This window comes from Ctenocephalides felis, unplaced genomic scaffold (genome assembly GCF_003426905.1).
Source record: "Ctenocephalides felis isolate EL2017-DRISC unplaced genomic scaffold, ASM342690v1 CF-g0.4_SCAFFOLD_03570, whole genome shotgun sequence".
Taxonomy (NCBI): Eukaryota; Metazoa; Arthropoda; class Insecta; order Siphonaptera; family Pulicidae; genus Ctenocephalides; species Ctenocephalides felis.
Window position 1 is genome coordinate 14,043,797 of NW_020539724.1, and position 24,446 is coordinate 14,068,242.

A 24,446-nucleotide genomic window follows, 5' to 3' on the forward strand; every position below is an offset into this window, starting at 1 on the left:
ATATTAAATTTATAACTACATTATATTACATATTTATAAGATGATCATTTATATTTCAATCATATACTTTTTCATTCCCAATCACCTATGTAAACAAGTTGATAATTCATAGTTCCATCTTCTTTTTTTCAGAAAGTGTCATCAAAATAAAATTACATTATTTATTAATTAAGTATTAACGTGTCGATTAATAAAAGTGATAAGTGAAAGTTCAATAATTTGATCAATTAGTTTCCGATAAAGATAAAATGGGTTCCCCGGGCACTGTTGATGATATACTAAACTTCAAAAAGGACGACGAGGATGATCTTTACAAACTTTTGGGTTGCGATGAGAACTCCACTGTAAGTAGTAGAATTTTATTTATGAGAATGGATAAAAATATACTTTTAGTATTTTTTAAAAATATATTTTTAAGCGAAAATATTCATTTTTGTTATTGCAGTTAGGTAAAAATATATCAATTAAATTAAATATGCTAATAAAAAATTAAAATATTTATGATATAGATAAAACAACCATTTGGTTGCCGTCTGAAAACTATTTAGGAACTATCATCACAAAGCACTTTTATGTTCTTTTAAAATTAAGTGCATTTTTGTTTGTTTCCTGAAATTGCGTTATTATCCTTGGAAACTTGTAATGTTTCAAAGCGAAAAATTTTTTTTTAGAAAATTTTAAATAAAAAATTAAATATGGATAGGACAATCATTGGGCTATTGTACAAATAAAAATAAAAATGTTTTTGGTAATTTTAAAATAAAGGGTCCGCCGTCAAACTACTAGAATTACTACTAGACAGGATAAAATCCTGCAAGCAAGTTTTTAATTCAGAACAAAATAAATCTATTACCATTAACTAATTCTTCCCTAACCTATTAATTCCTTTAAACTGATGTTGTTTCATAATACGAGTTTGTGAACTTGTTGCTTTTTCCGAACGGTGGTTTGCTTTTGGCTTTTGTTACTCTCTGACAAGGGTTGTTGTTCTTCTACATCCAAAAAGGCCAAAGGTTATTCGAGTCATCCCTTACGCCCACAAAGACGGCGGTAGGTGGTACAAATTAAATTCAACATTTTCACTAAAAAAATAGTGATAGAATAGTATCAAGAAATTGTTTCTATTATGTGTCAAATGTACAATAAATAGAAATTTACAGGAACAAGTTATATGATGATAATTATTATTTAAGATGATTAAGATAATTTTGTTTTTAATTACAAAATTAAATACCATTAGGTTTTTAATACAATTATTCAAAACAAACAATTTTGTTTGCGGATAAACGTAACCTTGAAAAACAGCGAGATAGTTGTTTTACGTTAATCTTTTATAAAGCATATATACTGATTCATTCACATGTATATATTTACATATGTGCTAAAATATTGTTATGAGAAACTGAAGCAAATCCATTATGAATATTGAAAAAGTAAGCATGAATACGAGGAATGAATTCATTTCCATTATTTTGTTCCAAAGATAATTGTACAGCTTTAACATAGTTATATTTGAATAATATATACGTCCGTCTTTCTACCTATAAGAAATGACATTCCAAAAATTAAATTAAAATATATATAATATAAATAAGAACAGTAGTTTATATTTTGATCGAATAAATATTTAAATAATAAAATTACTTTCTATTTTGCAAATTATTTTATTTTATGACCTTAGACAAATAAAAATTCTGAAGAGGCAATAAATAATATTATATTATCGTGAATCTATGAATTTAAAACCTTGGTCAGTTTATAATTGCGACAGAAGACACTTTTTTACATTTCGTTAAATAATTGGAAAACTTTGTTCAGGATTTTTTTTTTTATTAGAGTTTTAGAAATTCTAAAATTTACTAAAAATCTATGAAAACAATAGATGGATACATTACAATATGAAAATTTTATTATAAACAAAGATAAAAATAGAGTATATAGTTTAATGCATAATTATTATGCTTTTGTGATGATACTTTACAACTACGTGTCCAATACAGTTAGTATTGCAAATTATTTTGTTATGACCTTAGATAAATAAAAAATGCTGAGAGGCAATTTATTAACATGAAATGACCGCAAACATTCGAAAAAAAGATATAAAAACTGTTCAACCATGTACAACCGACCTTTTATATAAATAATTCGCTGTAGAAATTTTAGATCTCATTTTCAATTAAACAACAAGCGAGTAGACAAGCTAAGTTAGTTTTTCGCCGCTGTAAAAATGTTAAAAAAGTATTTGCAAATAAAATCTAAACTAACAATAAGACTTTTTTAACATCTTCTATTTTTTTAATTTTTTATTGTTTCTACATGGTAGATACAATATATATACAACATATAAAATTATTATTATTTTTTGTTGCAAATTTTATTTGTATATATGTATAAATTAATAATTTTATATTTTATTCATTATTCACAATATATTAATTATATATAAATAATTCAAATAATAATTAAATTTACTACTAATAAATAAAATGATATTTCCAATTTATTTCACCAGACACAGTTTAATATTTGTTTTTATTACTTCATAAAAACATATGCAGACATTATATGACATAATAACTTTGGTGACAATAAAAATTTGACTATCGGAGCCCCTGATATTGATTTTTCTTCCCTGAGATAATATGAATTTACAGGTGAATATTACAAGCGATAAAATGTACCATGAAAAAAGCATGAGTGCGATAAAAGTTATGATACCATAAAATATAATGTAGAAGAGTATTAAATATTAAAAATTAAAAACGGGGTTTGAGAGGTGGAATTTTTTATGCAAAGTGAGATATGCAAGTAAGTAAAAAATTTTCGCTTGTATATTAGCCAATGACTCGTACAATTAAAATTAGGTAATTTTGTACCTGTTAAATATAAAATTCATTTTATCTATTAAAGCTCACACCTCAAACTCGAGTACTGAATTTGAATCCTGCCACAGAACGTAAACAGTTATATAACAAGTGATTAAATTGGCTAAGATTCATTACATTATTATGGCCTTCAGTGTCTGATTTCTGAAATGCATTTGATCCTTCTAAATTCTCCGTAATTCCCTTATTCGAGAGAAGAAGCGAATCCTATTTGATTGTGCCACTAATTAGAATGGAATTAACGGAGAAACAGACTGATGAGATCAACAATTAGTTAGTTTGCTACTGAAGGGTATCTGATTATCAACTGTGTCGAGGGTAATTTGATTTACTTTTATACCTTTCGAGAAATATAATCGAAAAACTTACAAAAAAATATGATATGTTAAATTAAACATGATATATTACATGTGTTCGCGCCATATCAAAGGGTGCGATTTATATTGATATAAAACAAAATATCATCAATCCAAAATCATATGAAAAATCAATTCAATCAATACGTTATCAAAAACAATATTGAAATTATTATAAATACGATTATAACTTGTAATTAACATGAAATAAATACATAAAGTTACTAGTTAAAGTGTTTATAACAAATTTGGTCCTTCAAAATTCAATCAAACAACCTCAAATTGAAAAAACAACATGTGATATAAATAATACACTGTAAAGCTTGCAATCTGGATATTCGCGTTTTTCAGGTTAACTTGTCGGCTAGTTTAGAAAATCTCTTGCATTACTAGTGGGCCAATAATCAAAGCTCAAAATAGATGAATTATTATTTCTTAGTCAATTGTTATAAAATACGACTTATTAGTATTTCTAATTTATTTATTAATATGTCTTTCCAATAACGTTGGCAGAATTTTTTTTAATGATATTTTACTATCAACCCATTAAAAAAGTACTATTCTGGCAGTCATTTAGCGATTGCGTCTCATCCTTTCAATTTGTGAAAATGTCAAAAAAAATTTTTTCATAATTTGCTCCCACAAGGCTCAAATTTTGAGGGTGTATTCTTTTAACTGTTCAGAAAGCACATGTAAAAAGCCAGCCCATGCTGACGGTTGCAAGGGTCTACCAGTGGAGTAAATATCAATAATTAGTATTTCAAATTACCACATAGTCATATTTAAAAGAAAAAACATATGTTTCGGGTTTTAACGTGCTGTCGCATGCGGTTTGTATCTTGGGAAAACCATTCTTTTATATATAAGGAAACATTCTTTGGTCTTCTTAGTAATATAATAAAATATAAAAATCTGAAGCTCAAATTGGTTGTGCAGTAAAGCTAATAATGTTAATGATAAAAATACGGTTTTCAAATTGTTTGATTGTATCTAGAAAATTATATGTACAGTATATATATATATATATATATATATATATATATATATATATACATTATACAGATTTTGCCATCAACTCGGCGTCAAAGGTCAAGTTCAACAATACGAAATTTGTTAAGACTATCTGTTTTGTAAATTCTGATTAAAATAATTATATTATTGCATATTATTATTTAATAATGATGAAACTTTACTGAAATACTTTATATGATCTATTTTGTTAAATCTAAAGTTTTGTTATTAAAATATTTTATACCGTTCTTCATAATTCCAAATTTTATTTTTTGAGTTGATATTTGAGTGTGTGTATTGTTTGCTTATGTATCGTTTACCCCCTACTTCATTTATTATTAATGCAGAAACCATTAATATTTAAAATCTAAATTTGAATATTTCCTCCTACTTCATAAATATGTATGTTAAAATTCATCATAACATCTCGTAGAATATTCAAGGGCTTTTGTATTCATCAAAAGTCGATATTTTATCATCACAAATACCGCATCAAATATTCATGTTGCTGTTTTGTCCCGAATCAGGAACAGATTCAACAATGGATGAATGGATGGGACATGTCGACTACAATAGATACAAAGATACAAAGCTTTTGCAAACTCATAGTCAATATAATCAATACGATACATATCGATATTTTGGCATCTATACATATGCAGATATAATAATACTAAAAGTCTGAAATGGAAAAGTATTGAAACCTCACAATCAGTTCATTTGATAAATGTATCAAGCATTCAGCTCTATTAGCTTTAGTACTATAAATAATTTTATTTGAAACCAGCGTTTTAATTTACCAATTATAATTCAAATTTAAATTCGGGTAAGTTATTGTAATCGTCCAAAAATCGAAATTGAAAATTTTTACATTTCTTCACGTTTTGAAGGTTTCTGAACATTTTGGCATACCTCAGAAAACATGGATGTGTGTGTGTATGTATGTATGGACACAATTTTTCGTCCACGTTTTCGGGCGCACAGATCAACCGATTTGAATGGTTCAAAAAACATTCGATTCCTATTAATAGGGAGATGTGCGGATTAGGCAAAGGCAGGTCCAGCTGTTTTGAAGATACAGAGCAAAGAGTGCAGAAAATAGAAATCGCGTTTTTGAGAGATCGGAACATTCGATTTGAATAATCCAAAAAGCATTCAATTTGTAATGACGGGGAGAAGGGGTGATTAGCTTTTGGCAAGGGCAGGTCTAGCGGTTTCGAAGATACAGAGCTAAATGTGCAAAAATTGGCAGTTTTTGAGAGAACTAAGCGTCCGATTTGAATTATTCAAAGAACTTTCTGCTCGTTTTAACAAAATAATTGCTTACGGGAAAAAATTGTTTCAATTTTTTTTTCAAAAAAAATTTATTTTTTTGTATATAGATAATAATTCTGATTTTAATTGTAATTTTGACTTAAGTTCTAATATACTTTAAACAAATATCTTCAACTTTGCAGTTCAGTTTATATAATTTTTATAAATATTAGACAATGTCACAGTATTTATTTATAATACTATTTGAAAACATTTAATATTCTTCGAACATTTCGTTATGTACGGAAAGTTTCAGCAATTTGCCTTAAGGCACGATGCCATACACACCACTAGTATATTTTAAATTCGGAGATATTAATAAAGATCTAAACGAAAAGGCACTAATTAACTTCATATAATCAACATAAAAAAAAAAATAATCCATTGAGATTTTTAACATTTATTAAAGAATTACATTAACATTTATTTATTTACACTTAATAATAACTTAATAATTATACTTATTTAATACTATTTACATTTTTCATAGATTTTTATAGAAGCAAACGGTCAACATAATGCTCTACAATAATCTGAAATTATTTTTAATTTTATTTCTTTTCTATATTCCTTTGATTTTAAATTCATGATTAATTAATACTAAGACTTTACCAGTTAACAAAATTTCATCTGAATTTCATCGATCAGTAACAATTGACTGTAATCGTAGAATCCCGTAGCTTTCAATAAAGCTGTCCTTTGCAAAAAATTTCCAGTATGACAATTAACACCAATAGTCTTAAGCATATATTCACACTGTTGCAGGCTAAATTCAATTGCAAAAGTCTTCCAGAAAGTGTTCAACGTTATGGCAAATTGTTCATGTTGATATGGTATCATATTGACAGCATTTACAATTTTGCCGCATAAAGGCACTGTTTTTGACACAAAACAAGCTACAGAATTTTTGAACGAGTTTGAAGAATTGAATAGATTTTTATCCGCGACTTTTGTTATTGGACTAGACACTAGAAAAGTGTGCAAACTTCCAAGGAGATCGATTTGAGAATTTGAGAGGAAAGTGCCTTTATTTTCTTTTAAAATAATTGGTTTTTCAGGATTATTAGTTGTATCTTCTGCTTCAGTAGATTGTTGGTCATCTACATTTTTATTATCAAGAATGAATTTCAAATTCTTCATGTATTTTTCAATAGTCCAATACGTTTTCTTATTTTTGAAATTTTTTGTTACCTGATGCTGATTTATTCGTTTCGGTGAAGATAGTATAATTCGTTCTTTATTATTCAGTAACTTTTTGTGCGTTAATAAATAATTTCCTATATCTGATAACGACTTTAAACTGTTTAAATTCGGTACATTTTTTGAATTTATTTGAAGTCCTGTTTCTTGTAATGCTATTTTCTGAAGAGCATCTTCGTTCTTTTTTAAAGTGATTGAAACTTCGCCTTCACGTATTGAAGTTGCCTAAAAAAATAATAAACGATAAACATTAGAAATAAAAGGCAGTGTAGTTTGAAAAAGTATTACCAAATGTTATATAAATTATTACCATGTTTGTCGAATAAAGCTCAGCATTTGATGTTTCCATATTTTGAGAGTATGGATTAATTTTACGTGCCGATTGTAAACTATGTTCTATTTTAAACTCAACAATATTTTTTAATTTGGCATTAGCCGAAATACTACTTTGAGTATTATCATTCCTCTCATTTTTAACACGAATCATGGGTTTACGAATTACTTTTAATTTTGCTATATCATTTCCCATTCTATTATCCAAATGTTCAAGCAGGACACTTTGACTTTGACTTGTTTTTGGTGAAATTACAGTTCTTTCAGTTGCAGAATAATTTGGTGCGTGGTCATTTGTAGAATTTGTGCTAGGTTCTGCAACCAGAAGTGAACGATCAGAAGTCGGTACAATTATTATTTGATTAATGGCATCTGTGTCCAAAGAGAGACCACTAGTGCTTTTTGATGTTGTCTGATCATGTTCTGAAGGTATGCTAATGTTATCGGAATCGTTTTGAACATTTCCAGCAGATGATGTATTACGAACGAAATCTTGAGTACAATTTATGTTTTCAATATTTTGATCGATTGTTGATAACTCCATTGGTTTATTTATTAGACTGTATTTACTGGTTGAAGGTATTATGTGGTCTTTATTCACGACAACTTGATTCCTTTGCTCTATATAAGGTAGACGTTGTAGTTTAATACTTAGCGGTTTAAGATGTACAGAGTTTACAAAAATACCATTTTGTCTACGAATTTCTTCACTTGATGGTGCCATTCTATTTACAGCATTATAGGTATTTGCACAAGATGATCTAGAGGAGCTACTAGCTTGAGACGATGTATTATCCGAAGGATTGCTTAATATTTTATGGTTAGTAGTTAAATTTTTGACGTTGCTATTATTGTTCGGATTTTGTATGGTATTGACAGTAACTAGTCTAGTGACTGAAACATCGCCTTCACGTATTGAAGTTGCCTAAAAAAATAATAATAAATGATAAATATTAGAAATAAAAGACAGTGTAGTTTGAAAAAGTATTACCAATCTAGACGGAGCTTGATCATAAATGGAATTACTATTTAAATTATTATGTCCGGCAACACTTCGAGCTATACTGTGATTTGTTTCATGATTTCTTAATCTCAAAGCATCATTACGGGTTAATCGAATAAACGGATATGGTTTTAAATTTTGTCTTGTGTTTACTGATGTCTGTGATGATTGAGAAGCAACTGCTGATGGAATGGCAGTACATTGCTCTTGATTTTGTTCTAGTAATCCGTGGCATAATTTTTTGTGATTTATATTTACTCTAGGGTGCTGAATTGCATCTGCACTCTCAGAAGCAGCCCTCTTGGCATTGAGTTTAATATTTGATAGTGGAATAAGTGCAGGCATTGCATTTGTACTTTGATTACATTTTTTTGAAAGTGATGCACTATTACTAGCAGTGGTTATGGCATTATTAATAATATTACCATCATGTGCTATGCTTCGATTTTGAACAGATGATGCATTAAAGTTTCTCACTTGAGCGACTTGCGAAGTTTTACTATTGTTTATACAAGTACCATTTTCAGGATGCGTTATTTTACAAATTGTACCATTTTCGTTGGCCACAAAAGGACGTAAGGGAGTTTTTAACCATTTTCTTTCAATTTGTATTTTTAAAAATGACGGAGGGACAGACTTGGTAATTTTTCTAATGACATTCAACATTTTTGGCCTTCGTGGCCATCTGACTTCAACGCGGATATTTGGAGGCAGTACGTTCCTGACATCTTGAAGAAGAACGACGCCGCAGGAAGTTTCAGGCAGCATGCTTCTTGTATATCCTAAAATTCTGCACAAAAACAATATATGTCCAAACAACCAGCCGCTCACTGTTGTAACAGACATGTTCTTAGTAAACACCCTGTTCCTTAAGTGGAACACTGGCAAATATTTTTCATTGTCCTTTATCACATACGGAAGAAGCCCGTGACCGATTTGTACAAAACCGCATATATCATTGAGATAATTCTTGTCTGAGATAACTTTATCGCAGATTTTAAGAAAGTTATACATTTTCTCGCCATCTTCGACTCGAACTAATAAATCTAATTCCAAAAAGCTCGGGCCGTACGCCCTGTCGCAGTGTTTATTATTGATTTCGTTGTAAAGTTTACATTCTTTAGGAGTCATGTAAAAGCTTTCGACGGAAACGTAACTGTAAACCTCGGGATCAAAAATATAAAGAAATTGATCAAATACTATTGACTCGTATATTCTGACGGCACAATATTTAGTAGATCCACGGTAAATGTAAGGTATATAATTGCTGCCGATCAAGGCCCAGCCAAATTGGCCTTTGACGCTTCTAGAATCTATTGGATTTGTATCAACGATTCTATTCATTATAGAACACTTACAGCTGACTGCGTTGTTAGAACTGGTACCTGCCTGAGAGCTCGATAGATTTGCCTTGTTTGCAGCTTCCACCTGAGACATATTTTTATAGATTGTTGATCCACCAATTTATTGAAATAGTCCTTTGCACTAACGTGAAATAGATTCTTTATATATTTATTTTCAAATTGACAACGATAGTTTTTATTTTAAGTTTTTGGAAACAAAACAAAGTCAATATTCAAATGTTACTCGCTATACTTTCTTGCATTCATCATTCTTTTGTTTATAACAAAAATCATTTTTTTTTGTTTTTTAAACGCAGATATCGATGTAAAAAAATCCAAAAACAAAAATTCCAATAATAAACAAATGTAGCAGAAATTTGTAAATGTATTTTTAGTATTCTTTATTACAAGTATATTTTATGTTTTTATTTCATTTTAAATGTATATTTACTTTAGCACTTGTAAGAAATCAATCTTCTTCGCTTCTGATTAATTGTATCTTATTTAATTTAAATTATTTGACTTATTTTCAGGTTGAGCAAATAACAGCCGAGTACAAGGTTTTAGCTTTGCAATATCATCCGGACAAAAATGATGGTGACAAAGATGCCGAAGTGAAATTCCAAAAACTCAAGGTAAATTGATAAAAAAGATACTTATTAAATTCTAATTATGAAAGTTTAAAATCCCTCTTTTTAAATTCTTTCACAAATTACTGGAACAAAATTGAATTATTAATATTTATAAAATAAGTAATAATGTAATAAATGGAAACGAAACTAGGTATTTAAAATGTCATTTTAGAAGGCAGATCTTTTTCACAAAATGTACAATAATATTTATTTTACAAGAGGGAGTTTAAATTGCACGGGAGAATGACAAAACTCAGAAGACGGTAGCAATAAGAATATGAAGATTTAATTTAGGTATAAAAGTATATAAATTATATACTATATATCGAAATATATAGAAATATGTACGATACGAAATTCTCTCATAAATTATATTGACTTCCATCAGTAGCTCACCCGGGGTTATTTTATTACAACAGTATCTTCTTGTTGAACGACCATAAAAACCATGTTTGTATTTTAATTAAGACATATAATGTCTTGCGTAATATTATATATATATATATATATATATATATATATATATATATACTAACTGACCTGATAGACGTTGCCTTGAATCCACGTCTACACTTCAAAATTTTCAAATTTTTTAATACCCATTACTAAGGATTGTAATATCCTATTTATAGTCATTGCTTTTACTTATTTTAGAAATTTCAGTCTTTCAAATAATATAACGGATTCAGATGGAATTAGTAAAAAAAAACAATATCACCTTGGAATTTTACACCCAAAATAAATGCTTCAATAATGTTGCCCATAATTTTATTTATAACTAATCTCGCACCAATATTTAATTTTGGGGCTTTTAATTTTCTACGTAATATAATTGCTGAACCAATTTTAAATAATTTGTGCACCGGCAATATCAAGTTCATCTTGGCCATGTGTGCTATTCAATCATTAACTATTTCTAGCTTCAACTACTCAATCATGAACTAACTAAATATCAAATTGTCATTTTTGACACAACAGAACAAAATCCTAAATAATTTTTTGAATAAATAAAATAATTATTTTGTGTTTTGTTTTTAGTCAAGATTGCTTCATAATTTTACATAAAATAGAAATGAATTTTCCTCGATATGATTTTTTTTTGTATAACTCATATCTGAGTAGATAATTCAATATTTTTTCTTGAGATTACCACTTGTACGAGTGCATGAGAAATATAATATAAGCGCTTCTCGAGTATATTTCATTTACATTTCGAAATAAAATAAATGAGAATAAGAATTACAATATTTTTCGTTACACTAGAAAGTAATTTTTGTTTATATTCTCTGTTTTATTAATATTACAGTATGCTAAAGAAACATTATGCGACCCCGAGAGAAGGAGTAATTATGATAAATGGCGTAACAGTGGTATCGCCATCAGTTACAAGCAGTGGCTTGGGATGAAGGAACACGTGCACCAGGTAAAAAAAATTGTTACAATGAAAAATAAAAACTTCCCGAAGATGCTTGTTTTCGCGAAAAAATCCGATTTGCTAATTTCTTTTTTCTCAAAAACGGCTGGACCGATTTTTAAAATTCAAAAGCCATTTGATGTATGTCGATAAGGACTTTTATCTAAATATCTGAGTCTCAATTCTTATTGGTTGATTATATAAACGTATCGGAAAGTCAATGCAACTTGACTCAAAGCAAAATGCTACTTACAACTAATTTAAGGGGGTATTCTAGTGTAGAGCAATGAATTTTAGGTCATTTTTAAAGTGTCGTAAAAGAAAGCAATGACTGTTTTTACTATCCATTTTTTTACCACTTGTATATTAATATTATTAAAATACAATACAAAAATTAAAAAAAAAGGTGGAAAATTGAAAAAGCTGGCAGCTGATGAAGTGGAGGGTTTCAAAAAATTGGCACCTCAGTCTTGACATGATTTCAGCCCTCCTAGCCATCCGAAATAAAAGAAATAAAAATATTATTAATCTACAATGATGTCGCAATCGCCCGAACTAGCGATGACTAAAATTTTTTTTTTACAAACTGGCGACTGTTTGCAGAAAAAGTGTCTTCTCTTACTGTTTTTTTTTTAGTTTTTCGATTTTTTTAAATACAGTAAAAAGGAATTTGGGGATGATGCTAGTTCGGGCTACAGATAGGTCTATAAACAAGACTCTCTGAACATTTCAAGTGAATCGGTCTAGAAAAACTCGAGAAATCGTGTCAACAGTATTGAAAAATTATGTTCTGAGAAAAACGCATTTAAAGTTTTGCGTGAAGTTTTTTGCTGTCAAAGTCATAAAATGATATGTTATACTTCTTTTATTTAATTTGCCATTCCTGCTTCATGCATCGAACCTTCTACTACTTCAAAAAAACTATTTTCTGCATTTCTCTCTTCCAATCGAGCAGTACTAGCCTTCTTTGAAGTGTTGGATGTACGTATTTCAGATCGTTCAATCCGAGCATTGCCTCGTCTTACAGCAAATGAATGAGTTTCTGGACCAATTTGCATTACCATAAGGGTCATCATTTTTAAAATTGAAAAGAAACCTTTATTAAATATGCAAACAGCAATAAATGTTGCTATTTCAGTTACTCGAGATCGGGAATGAATATGTTTCGGTGCGAAAATCCAAATCAACGAGTTTAGAGATTCATTATTGTTCTTAGTTTCTGAACCTATACATCGAATTAATAATTCATCTGACGATAAACTGACATAAATTGGTCTAATGAGTTCCTAATGCCTTTTGTCCGATTAGACCCTGCCAAACCAGTTTGTAGACCGAGTAAAGAAGAGTATAAAATGCTTATATCTCCGAAAATAATTCAAAGTTTCAAAAATCTTCTCGTACCCGTATTCTTAGATAATTTAACTTTGAAAATATGAAACAAAAAAATTTGATTTTTTTAAATTCTAGATTAGAATATCCCCTTAAGTTGATTATATATACGTTTTGGAAAGTCAATGCAACTTGACTTAAGGCAAAATGATACTTAAAACTAGTTTAAAATATTTAGAGATGAACATTAGCAGTCAGGCCAAATTGAATTAAAATTTGGCAGAAAAAATGTGTTGGAAAATTTTTCTTGGCTGAATTTCATCATATTCAAAACATAATACACAAATTCATACAAAAGCATATATTATAGTTGCGCAGAAATCATCCCAATATCATAAACAATGAAACATAATATTCATGCAATTTATATTACAATCCAGTAATTCGATAACAACGAACACATTTTAACTAAACTAAAACTTGGATTATCTCTCGTCCTCCTGGTTGCCTCCAGCCATGTAATGACCCAGTTTCCTGTATCGCAAAATGTGACCATATTATTCTCTCGGGCGGAAGATGCAAGCCTCTTCTCGCGTGTAAACGCCCGGAGCGCGGGTGTGGGACTCCGGGTGCCCGCGGCCTGTAGCGATACACATTCACCTACCCACCTGCCCTTATCTCTCTGACCGCCCTGCGCTTGGATCGATTACCGGCACTCGCGATTTAAAGATAAAACCACGTTGCAGAATGAGATGATGCGATGCAGGTGTAATTAATACAAGGGATTATTATAATCACATTTGTATTAAATTGCAAATTTATATACACAATAATATTTTAAAATATGTAGTGAGCAAAATATGTGTCATCTAGAGATGGGTAACACACTCCGGAGTTATAACTCCGATACAACTCCTCCCTCGGAGTGAATCCGAGTGAAGTTGTCTTACAGGACTTGTCATATCCGATTTCCTTAAACTGGTACTAAATCTGTTAACATGTGCAGATATTTGCTTGATATTTTTTACTAATACAAAGATTTTGGTCGAAAGAAGTGGTCTTTTTCTCGTCTCACAGCCAGTTTTAGGACTTTCCAGGTATATAATGTTTCAAAATAATGCTATTTTGCATTCTATATTCTGTATACAATAATGTGTGTCCGTAAATCAGCTCTTTCAATGGTATACATCCAGCTAAAAAATATTTAGTATTATATTATAACTTTTACACAATTATGATTTTATAATTGTGTAAAAGTAACAGTATGCTAATCAAACTACCTGATGTATAATTAATTACCGAAAAGGAAATAATAAAAGAATGCGAGATATTATTATTTTGTAAAAAATGTTATAAACAAAGATTTATTCTCATTTCATATATGAGGTTCACTGCATTATTTTCATATGAAAATAAACATATTCAAAGAATTCTATATTTTCTCTTCAAAAATAATTACAAAATTGATTTTGATTCCCAGGTTTTTTGTCAATTTGAGATTTGTATGCATATTGAAATGCATAAAGTAGTAATTATTATAATAAAACTAGCAAACCCGACGAACTCCGTTTTGCCACCAGATGGTTTTGTGAGAAATATGAAGAAATTTTTTGTTTGTTTTATATTTGAAAAGGAAAAATTTGATTCTATTAAACAACAGTAATGTATTTATTTCGATTACAAAAATGAAGTGTTTTTTAGTTGAACTTCTCTAAGTAAATGAAAGTGAATCCGCAAATTATCCGTTTCATTGAAGTGCTCTTTGGTAAACCACATTTTTTGTTTTTTGGTCTGACGTTAAACAAACAAAGCGGATGGTTTTCCAACTCGTGAACAGGCAACGTATAACTGCCCATGTGAAAAACAATGATTTTCTAAGTAATCTATTTGAAATTTAACCCGCAAACACTAAGCTATTGGCCTGGCGACCTGTTAATCGTCATTGCGAACGCAAGGCGAACGGAAGACCAGTCAGAATCATTGGTTTGTCACCAAATCGCCAGCAATTTTTGATTGAATGGTGAAATTCAGTGCGTGTACATCATATTTGTTGGCGGCAAGAATTGCTCGTAGACTTAACCAAGCATAATTCTTAAAATTCTCACTAATGTCATTACTCGAATTTTTAATTACGGTGCGTGAAGTTCCAGCAATTTGCATTGAAGCACGATGTCATACACAACTAATTTTCTTAGCTATAAACCTTGCGGAGCCCGAGACCTTTCCAAAGAATGCAAAATTGTCGAAATCTGTTTGTGCGTCAGGAAGGAAAACCCGACTTATTTTTATATATATGTAGATGAACAAAAATGTTTGAACTATTTGTAAACAATTTCCAGTCTTAATAAATCCTTAGATATGTTAACAACACACTAGAGAACACATTTGTGTCCAGTATAATGTTTCAAAGTTGTCGGAGTTGTGGAGTTGTTAAGTGGATATAACTCCTCTCTGAAGCGGAGTCAAATCCTTACCGCTCCGGCTTCGGATATAATAAGCCTATCTCTAGTGTCATCCATAGTATAATGATAACTTTATGCAATTTACACTTTACACTTACATTCAATTTAACAAAAATAACAGAAGTAAATTTGCACAAAGCACATTTTCAATGTATGTTTAATAATCAAACATCTGTATATATGCAATCGCTTTTAATCATACGATCACGCGATGTGTTTAGAATAAATATCTTATTTACTTTTTGAGTCTTTGAGCATTTTCACTTAATAAATATCTTCGTAAAATATATTGATTGCTTGTACACTGTATAACAAATTTGTTTGTTCGTTTGCCAATTTCTTTCGACAACACGAATTACTTTGCACTGCGATAAATCCTCAGTACCAAATTAATATATAATTATATGGAATTGCAATAGAATAGTAATACTATAGACTTTTTATAAGAATTTATTCTCTGAGTTTTGTGGATCTAGTGCGTGTGTACCCATAAATATATTAAATCGTAGCGATCGAAAAGGCTCCAGCAATTCCGAATGAGAACGTGTTCTATTAAGTAAAAGCTTCAGTTCGTGATGTAAGATATTACGTCGGTGCTCCAGAAGAAAATGAAATCAAAGACAGGAAAAATAATTCCACGCGTTTCACTACATCTCATACATATCTGCACATACCTTTTTTTTACTGCATATGTATACTACACCTATTCCACCCACATACATTTCATTAATGATTATCTTCAATCGGATTTTAAAATAAAAATAATAAATGACTATATCGATATATAGTCATGAAAAAGTATTTGCCATCAAATAATTTAACAATATTTAAGTATGGTGATTTGTATATTTGTTATTTTCCTTGCTATTACTATTTTGATGCATTAGCATTTGTACGGAACTTTTGCTGGAAACCAAAGTTATAAGTTTGTATTCTAGACCAGGGCTTCTTAAAGTGGGGGTCGCGACCCCCAGGGGGGTCGCGGGACTACTAAAAAGGGGTCGCAAAGATCTGATACTTTACAATCATTATAAACAAAATTTTAAAATTAGTATTATTAGGCCGATAATTTTCACGATAATTTATGGCTTGTCAAGCTATGCTGTTTGGCCGATATTTTTGATAAAATCAATGATATGAATTTATCAATGCAGGGAGTATGCTTTAATATGTTTATGTTAAAAAATAAACTTGAGGCCTCTGTTAAAATAATTCTTATATGGAAAAACAGAATGGAAAGTGGATCGCTCGAAATGTTTCCATTTACTGACGAGTATATAATTAATAACAATATTTCAAAAATAAAATATCCCCTACTATTGGAAATGGCAATAAACAAATTACTGCCATTTTTGAGCAACATATTTATGAGAATCAGCCTTTTCCACATTAACTTACATAAAATCAAAATACCGTTCAACTTTAATAAACGTTGAAAATTTATCACGATCTAACTTATCTAATAATCAAATCTAACTCAAATTGAGCCTAGATTTAATTATTTGTGTAAAAATAAACAATCACATCCGTCACATTAATTTTGTACACACAATAAGCTTGATGTTAATAATATCTTTTCTTAGAAAAAATGTTACACAAGTTTATTTTTTTTATTGAATATATATATATATATATATATATATTTTTGAATAGTCTTGAATTTGATGTTGATATATATGTTTAATTTGAGTTTAATATTAGGGCGTAACATCAATAAAAATAGTATGAGTTTTTTTAAAAAATTTATTTATTTAAAATCCATACGTTTCGGCTAGCATCTTAGCCATCATTCAGTGGTAATCAAGTTAACTATAAAAATTGAAACTAAATAAATTATATGAAAGGAAATTTCATGGAAAAACAATAATAATAATAATAGTAGTAAAACACTTACAATTTTGTATCCTAATATAGCATATGAAACCATTATTAATCCATGGTATGAGTATGTGCACATTGATAAGATATGTATTTTTAACACAAACATCACAATTGGTAAAACACACTAATAATCATGATAACTTGACAAGTTGTCGAAACTATGTATTTACTCTTCGGAGTTTAGGATAGAAATGTCACAACTTTCTCAAAGTAGTTTTTAGCATGTGTTGATATTTTTTGGAAAATTTAAAAGGCGATGGGATTTTGTTATTTTTTAAGGAATTTTGACACGCTATTAAGAAACCACGTGTTCGCTTCGTTCAGGGCCGTATTGTCAAAGCGTTTGTTTATCACTTTGTCGTTATGTAATTGTAAAAACAACCCCTCAGCGAATCTTCTTTTAATTGTATTCTCTTCAAAATGTAAAATTTTAGGGTTAAAAAAATCGATATTGTGATTTAAATTTTTAAAAAAAGTTTTAAATGGTTTTTATATCACATTTACATACATGCAATATTATATTCATCTTTTTAAATATAATTTAGACTGCTATAAGCTGTAAACAAAAACTTTTCGAAAAATATATTGAAGAATTAAAAATTGGATTTATCTTTCGGGAATCTTGGCGGAATCAATTTAGAATTCCAAAACCGTTGAATGTGTTTTTTATATCACATTTGCAAACATACCCACATAGTATTACATTTATCATTTTGAATATCATTTCGACTATTATAAACTGCACGAGATATAATTCTGCTGTGCAGTATATCTAAACTTGAAGTTTATTCGAAGTTCTCCCTTCCCAGCATTTAAGCGCCGTAAGCCAATTACGTGCAGAATAGCAAATTAATTAAGACGTTTCACTTTGGATGTATCATAAATCAAGAATAATTAGCTTCAAAAAATTAATTTCTCACATGTGTCATTATCCCTTACCGAATTTTCAGTCGATGCATTGGAGCACCCCCAAGACCAAGGACCGCATGTTACCCGAGGCCGGAACCGGGTTGGGAGTGAACGCCCCTACCGCCGCCCTGCGTCGAGCGTCCGAAGGAGGCGCAGCCCTACATTACGGAAACAGACCAGCACATTGGGGAAACGAACCACCGAATGAAATTGCGGCCAAGTTCAGAAACTACGAGATTTAAATGAGTCCGAAATGCCAGCACGTTTCGTTAAATGAAAATGCGAATTAAATCGAACGTTGGAAATTTATTATAGGCCCTGCAGGTTCTATTTCGATTATATATCATTTAACCAGTTGACTGTGGCACACTTATTAAACTGACACACAGTTTTGTGTCATCAGAATCGAGATAAAATATTGATTTCAAATTAGAATATATGGTATAAGCACGTTACCAAGAAATGATGATTATTTATACAAAATGCAAATTTATTTTAATCATATATTCTAATTTTTATTTTCCAAATACGTTTTATTTACTTATGTTACAAAAACCATAAACATAAAACATAGGCCAATTATGAAGAACCTATTCAATTAAATGCAGATTGCTTTATTAGATCAAAACTAATTTCAAAATATACAGTTTTAATTGTTATGTTTTGGATTCAAGAGTATAATTTTATTTCTATGACTTACAGAACCCCTATAAATTTTTAATTTTAAATTTTTAAAATTCATTTGGCCTCGCTTATTCTGAGCATTTAGCCACCTATAGCATTTTATTTATTTACATTCCAATTTTTATATCATTTTCAATATATATATATATATATATATATATATATATATATAAGGTTGTCAAATATATCCCTTCCGCCTTTTTGTATTATAAACCAAGAGCAAAAAAGCGGAAGGGAGATATTTGACAACCTAATATATATATATATATATATATATATATATATATATATATATATATATGTATCCTATTCTATATTATTTTTATTTTTTCTTCTTATTTTCTTCAATTCTTGCTCTTTTCAAATTTCTAATTCTATTTAACTTCTAGCTTCATTCCATTTTTTTTTTCATTCTTTTAATTTCAGCTCAGTTCCAATATTTCTCTTCACGCTCCTAATACAATTCAGCTATTCGAACTCTGTTATTCCTATTTTTCTTAATTTTTATTCAAATTCTACTTAACAACACAATTTTTATTTGATTTAAATTTTTTTTCTATATTCTAAGTCAATGACAAGATTTGATCTGAAGATCCCTGACGTGTGAATCGAACATGCTACCAAGTGAGCTATGCTCGCCTCTGGTTTGACTTTCATCATTTTTCTATATTTTTATTTTATTTAATTTATTTATTAAAAATTAACTTATGACAATTTTCAGGGTTCAAGAATAATGTATTTAGAATGTAATGAGCACAAAAAGTGATTTCTAATTATTTTCGAGATGGTAAAGAGACCAAATTTTGTTCAGACTGAATGATATGGTAATATTATTGAAAAGCCACACAAAAAAGAAAAATTTATTGATTTATAAATACAATTTTAACTGAAGCTCAATTATTTCTAATGGATCTTTAATACAGGTTGGTGCCAAAGCATTATTTTTAATTGATGAAATGCATTTAAATAGGTTTCTTTTATGAGTATATAAGTATATACATTTTATAATATTAATGAAATACAACTGAAAAATGAAAGATTCTTTAATTTATATAAAATTTTAACTGGAGCTCAATTATTTGTGAAGAATCTTTAATACAGGGCTCAAGTTTAGTGCCGAGGCATGTATTTATTTGATGATATGCATTTAAAAGCTATCCTTAATAAATTATATAAAAAGATAGAATATAACTAAACATTAATTTACATAATATCATAAACTCAATGAAATTGTCAAGTAAATGTTCAAGTTTCAGTAATATATATGTGCATATCTGTATTTGATCACTGAATTACTGAATCACTTATTATATTTTACTTCAAATCAAATTCATATTGATGTAATAAATATGATATTTTTAAATATGCACATATCTATTTACATACATGTAACTATAACTATAACTATATCCCTTTCGATGTGATACTAGTCGATATGTTTCAATCATTTCCAAAAAATATTCAAGACCAAATCTATTTTTCTGTGAAACCTAACATATAAACATATAAATATATTCTTTGTATAACGAAAAAAGTCCCTCAAAGTCTTTTTGACCATTCCTGAAATGCTATTTTTAAATGTTTAGATGAATACTTTATGTAAGACTAGATATAAATACTTAAATATAATGTGCAATTAAATATAAGAAATTATATAAAATGCTGTCTTAATTGAAAAAATACATAATTGATTTTTCCTTAAAATAATTAAGTAATTAGTATCTTGTAAATTGTGATAATTAAACACAACAACATTTTGTTTTCACACTAGATGTGTTCGGTCAGTCGGAAAACTTTAATTTTAGGACAGCATTTAATAAAACAAATTGTATTGTAACATGTGTTCCCTTTCTCATATCTATTACTATCACAGGGTGAAATTTTCAAATCTTTTTTAATTATTTCACTAATTTTCATAACATTAAACTATTATATTGAATATAATTTAAAAAATGATGCATGTAATAACATGATGCATGTTTTTGTTTTGGAAAGATGAGTAAGTGATGAGATATTTGATTCGAACAGTTTATAAATTTGTTATTACTTATCCTAAGTATTTAGATGGTATGTTTTATAACTGTGCCTAATGTTCTTTAAAAAAAACTACAGAGTTCAAACTTAAAAAACGATTCTTGATTATTTCAATAATATACAAATAATTAAGATTAAAGGAGTTAACATCATCTAAATATATTAGTTCTATGATCTTGAAATATATTAGTTTAACTTATTATTAAGAAAAGAAATTTATTTGTTGAATGGAGTATGAAATGAATATTTTAAAAAGTACAAAATATTGGGTTATTAGGATTTTATTATTTATTAACTTGAAAAGTTATGATTGTTGTTCCAGTGAAGTTCTTCCAATTCTATTCTCATTAATGTAGAATTAAAACAGTGTAAAACACATATATAAAAATATATATCTATGTTTGAATAAAATGTTTAAAAGTAGGTTTAGCGCATTTACTGCACATCTTTAGTTAGTTTTGTCTTTTACAGTAAAATATTCATAAAATTCAAGTAATAATTTCAATTTATTAATGAATTATTGCGTTTAAGTATTAATTTTTTGCTTTATAAGTAATTAGATCTATATATATATATATATATATATATATATATATATATATATGTTTATCTATATATTTAAATATATATGTTGATAACAGCAATATACTTCTTAAACAGGCATCCATCCAGATAATACAAATAGGGGGAAAACTAAATAATGTTTCCAATACATTTTTCATTGAGTTCCATGTGTTTTGAGTCCGATTTTGATTCTTCTTTAGTGGATAAAACTACAAAAAATCATATAAGAAATAATATAAAAAAATTCAAATAATGTGTGTGGTAAGTTGTCTTAATTTTTTTTTTCATTAATTATTTTTTGTAGTGTCGTAAGTTATTTTTAATGTCTGTTTACCTCACTTTTTTAGATAAAAAGAAAATACTTCTTAAACAAGCATCCATTCAGTTAATAGAAATGGAAAGAAATTCAAATAATATTTCTAAAACTTTAATTTCAATATATTTAATTGATTTGAATATTTATGATTGTGAAATAATATAAAAATTATTAGCTTTATCATTAAATAACCGACAAAAATATTATATAGTAAGGTAACACTAGTGTTTAAAAATTACACAAACGAACTTTATAATTTTTTACTTCTACTTTATTATTTTACTTATTACATATATGCCATGATACAAATAAAATCAAAGTATGTGCATATATATGTATATATACGTATATATATATATATATATATATATATATATATATATATATATGGTAAAATTATTCTTGGGCATCCATCCAGTAATTAAAAACAGTTTTATTGAAGGAAAATGTTTTTATTTTGAACACATACGTTTCGGGTCTTGATTTGGCCCATTTTCAGTGCTACAATTAAATATTTCAGGGTTACAATTTAAAACAATATAAAATACACAATTACAGAAAAATATAAATAAAAACATGTATAAACATAAATCTAATCACTTACACGTACGCACACATTTTACTTGTTATTCAAACTCCAAACGGACAACATGTTTCGTTTGGAATAAGCTTGTATAAATTGTAACTCTGAAATATATAATTGTAGCACTGAAGATGGGTCAAATCAAGACCCGAAACGTATGTTTTCATAATAAAAACATTTTCCTCCAACAAAACTGTTTTTAATTACTGAGTGGATGCCCAAGAACAATTTTATCATATTATTTCACCATCTGAAGAAAACCCTAGCCTTATATATATATATATATATATATATATATATATATATAACCCTTTGACAAAATTTTGTCAAAGGGTTATATATATAAAGCGAGGTTTTTCTTCAGGTGGTGAGTTAACTCTACTATGAATTTTAAAATAACGTATTTAAATTTGTTTCATAAATAACGAATTATTTTTTCCATGAGCACATATATATACCTATTAATTATTCATCTAATACATCGATGTCTTACCGATCCAAAAAAACATACATTTTGCATTATAACGAACTTTTTTTTACCTCGAACTATTTTGGTAGCGCGGCCCGGAGGGGTGGGTTTTCTTACCCTTCGTTCACCCCGAGTTTGAGGGGTTTTCTTCGTCATAAAAACGCTCGGGGAGGGCGGAGCGAAATATCTGAAGCACGCGTTCTTTTCGAGATAAGTGAAGTCGCTTTCAAGTCAGTCGACGCTTGACCGCGTTAGAGCGTGCATCGACATAAAAGATAAATATAAAACAAATACTATATAAAATATAAACAATTTTAAAATTGTTTGTTATAAATAGTATTTTATCTAAAAACTGTGTTGAATACGAACATTATCGTATCGAATTTTGTGCTTGTTATTGATTTAAAATTGCATAAAATTCTTCGTATAAAACTTGTTGCAATATCAAATAGTTCGTGCATTTTTTTATTCTAATCAATTCATAAACTGATAAATATTAAAGCATATTTTTCACTGTGTTTAATTATTCAATTAGTTTTAATTTTGTGCTTAAATTATAATTTAAAAACTACATTTCGTATCGTGGTTTACAAAATATATCCGGAAGTGTCGTTGTTCACTTTAATTGCAATGGCCGTTATGATATGAACTACAATTGAAATAAAAGTCAAAGTGTTAATTCCAGTTAATAATAGTTAATTTATTGCTGTTTTATTTAATTTTTCTATTGCGACAAGTTGATATTCAATATTTTTTACAATCTCAATAATAACTATACCGCAGTGCTATTTTAGTTTTAAGTGCAGTTGAGATTCAACAAAATCTTAAGCAATTTTAATTGCACGGATTTTGGTAAAACTATTAGAAAGTGTCAGTTACTAGGTAATTGTTTAAAGGCGAACTTAAAAGAATCGGATCGAGTTCTAATGTTAGTGAAATTTGCGGTGTAATTATTTTGATCTTCCAAAATAAGGTACATACTTAGCTGTTTATGTAAAAGTATAAGTTCAAATGTAATTTTACTATTTATTTGCATGTTTTCTCTAACATATGGGTGTGATATTATTATCATTTATTTATTTCAGCCTAATGGCCTAGAAATACATCATTATCTTAAGCCACAATAATACTTTAAACCTACTTTATATTGGTTAAACCTACTTTATATTGGGTGTGATATTTTTAGGTTTTGTCGTTACTCGTTGCAACTGTCAATGTCTATTATTTTTGTAATGCGAATGGATTGAACTAATGAAAATAAATACAAGACATGTTATTTGCGATATGAACTATGAATTAATTAAAAATTAAGTTACCCTTTTTTATTATATTTTTTTTTTCGTTAAAGAACTGCGAACGAATGCGGGTTAAATTTAAAATTAAAAAATCGCGCTCACCAAGCGCTGGCAACTTCACTACGGATATCTAGTATAAATAGCCTATTATTTAAATAATGCGAATTTATTGAAATAATGAAAGTACACAATAGAAACTATTTTTGTCTTTATATTCAAGTTTGCGGAACATTTTTAATTCTCGATTTAATGGCGCGAATGCGCGGATGTTTGAAATTGGTAAAGCTGTATTTATGTTACAAACTACGAAACTAATTAAAATGTACGTCAAAGTGTTAATGAAGTTGCAGTTTTTTATTTGAATTAATTTTTTATTTAAAAATTTGCGAATGAATTGCGATTAGTACAAAATATGTTTATAATTATACA

At 28.5% G+C, this 24,446-nt stretch overlaps 1 protein-coding gene across 2 annotated transcripts; it reads left to right on the top strand.

Annotated features, from left to right (window-relative positions):
* The first annotated feature begins 138 nt into the window (after positions 1-138).
* On the top strand, positions 139-18,672 carry LOC113383271 (J domain-containing protein). Of its 2 annotated transcripts, XM_026621533.1 has the most exons (5): positions 139-344; positions 9,979-10,080; positions 11,384-11,512; positions 12,287-12,313; positions 18,114-18,672. In XM_026621533.1, exons 1-5 carry the CDS (start codon positions 249-251, stop codon positions 18,312-18,314), a joined length of 555 nt encoding a protein of 184 aa, XP_026477318.1. In that variant the 5' UTR covers positions 139-248; the 3' UTR covers positions 18,315-18,672. The 2 variants fall into 2 exon arrangements, with proteins under 2 accessions (XP_026477318.1, XP_026477317.1); XM_026621532.1 differs by lacking the exon at positions 12,287-12,313 and having other exon boundaries at positions 11,384-11,500.
* Positions 18,673-24,446: the final 5,774 nt, after the last annotated feature.

Excerpts from the sequence above, each read along its gene's own strand:
- LOC113383271 (XM_026621533.1), top strand. The coding sequence starts at position 249 with ATGGGTTCCCCGGGCACTGTTGATGATATACTAAACTTCAAAAAGGAC. Across the intron at positions 345-9,978 it reads GTTGCGATGAGAACTCCACT|GTTGAGCAAATAACAGCCGA; the intron begins GTAAGTAGTAGA and ends ACTTATTTTCAG. Across the intron at positions 11,513-12,286 it reads TGCACCAGGTAAAAAAAATT|AAAAACGCATTTAAAGTTTT; the intron begins GTTACAATGAAA and ends TTATGTTCTGAG.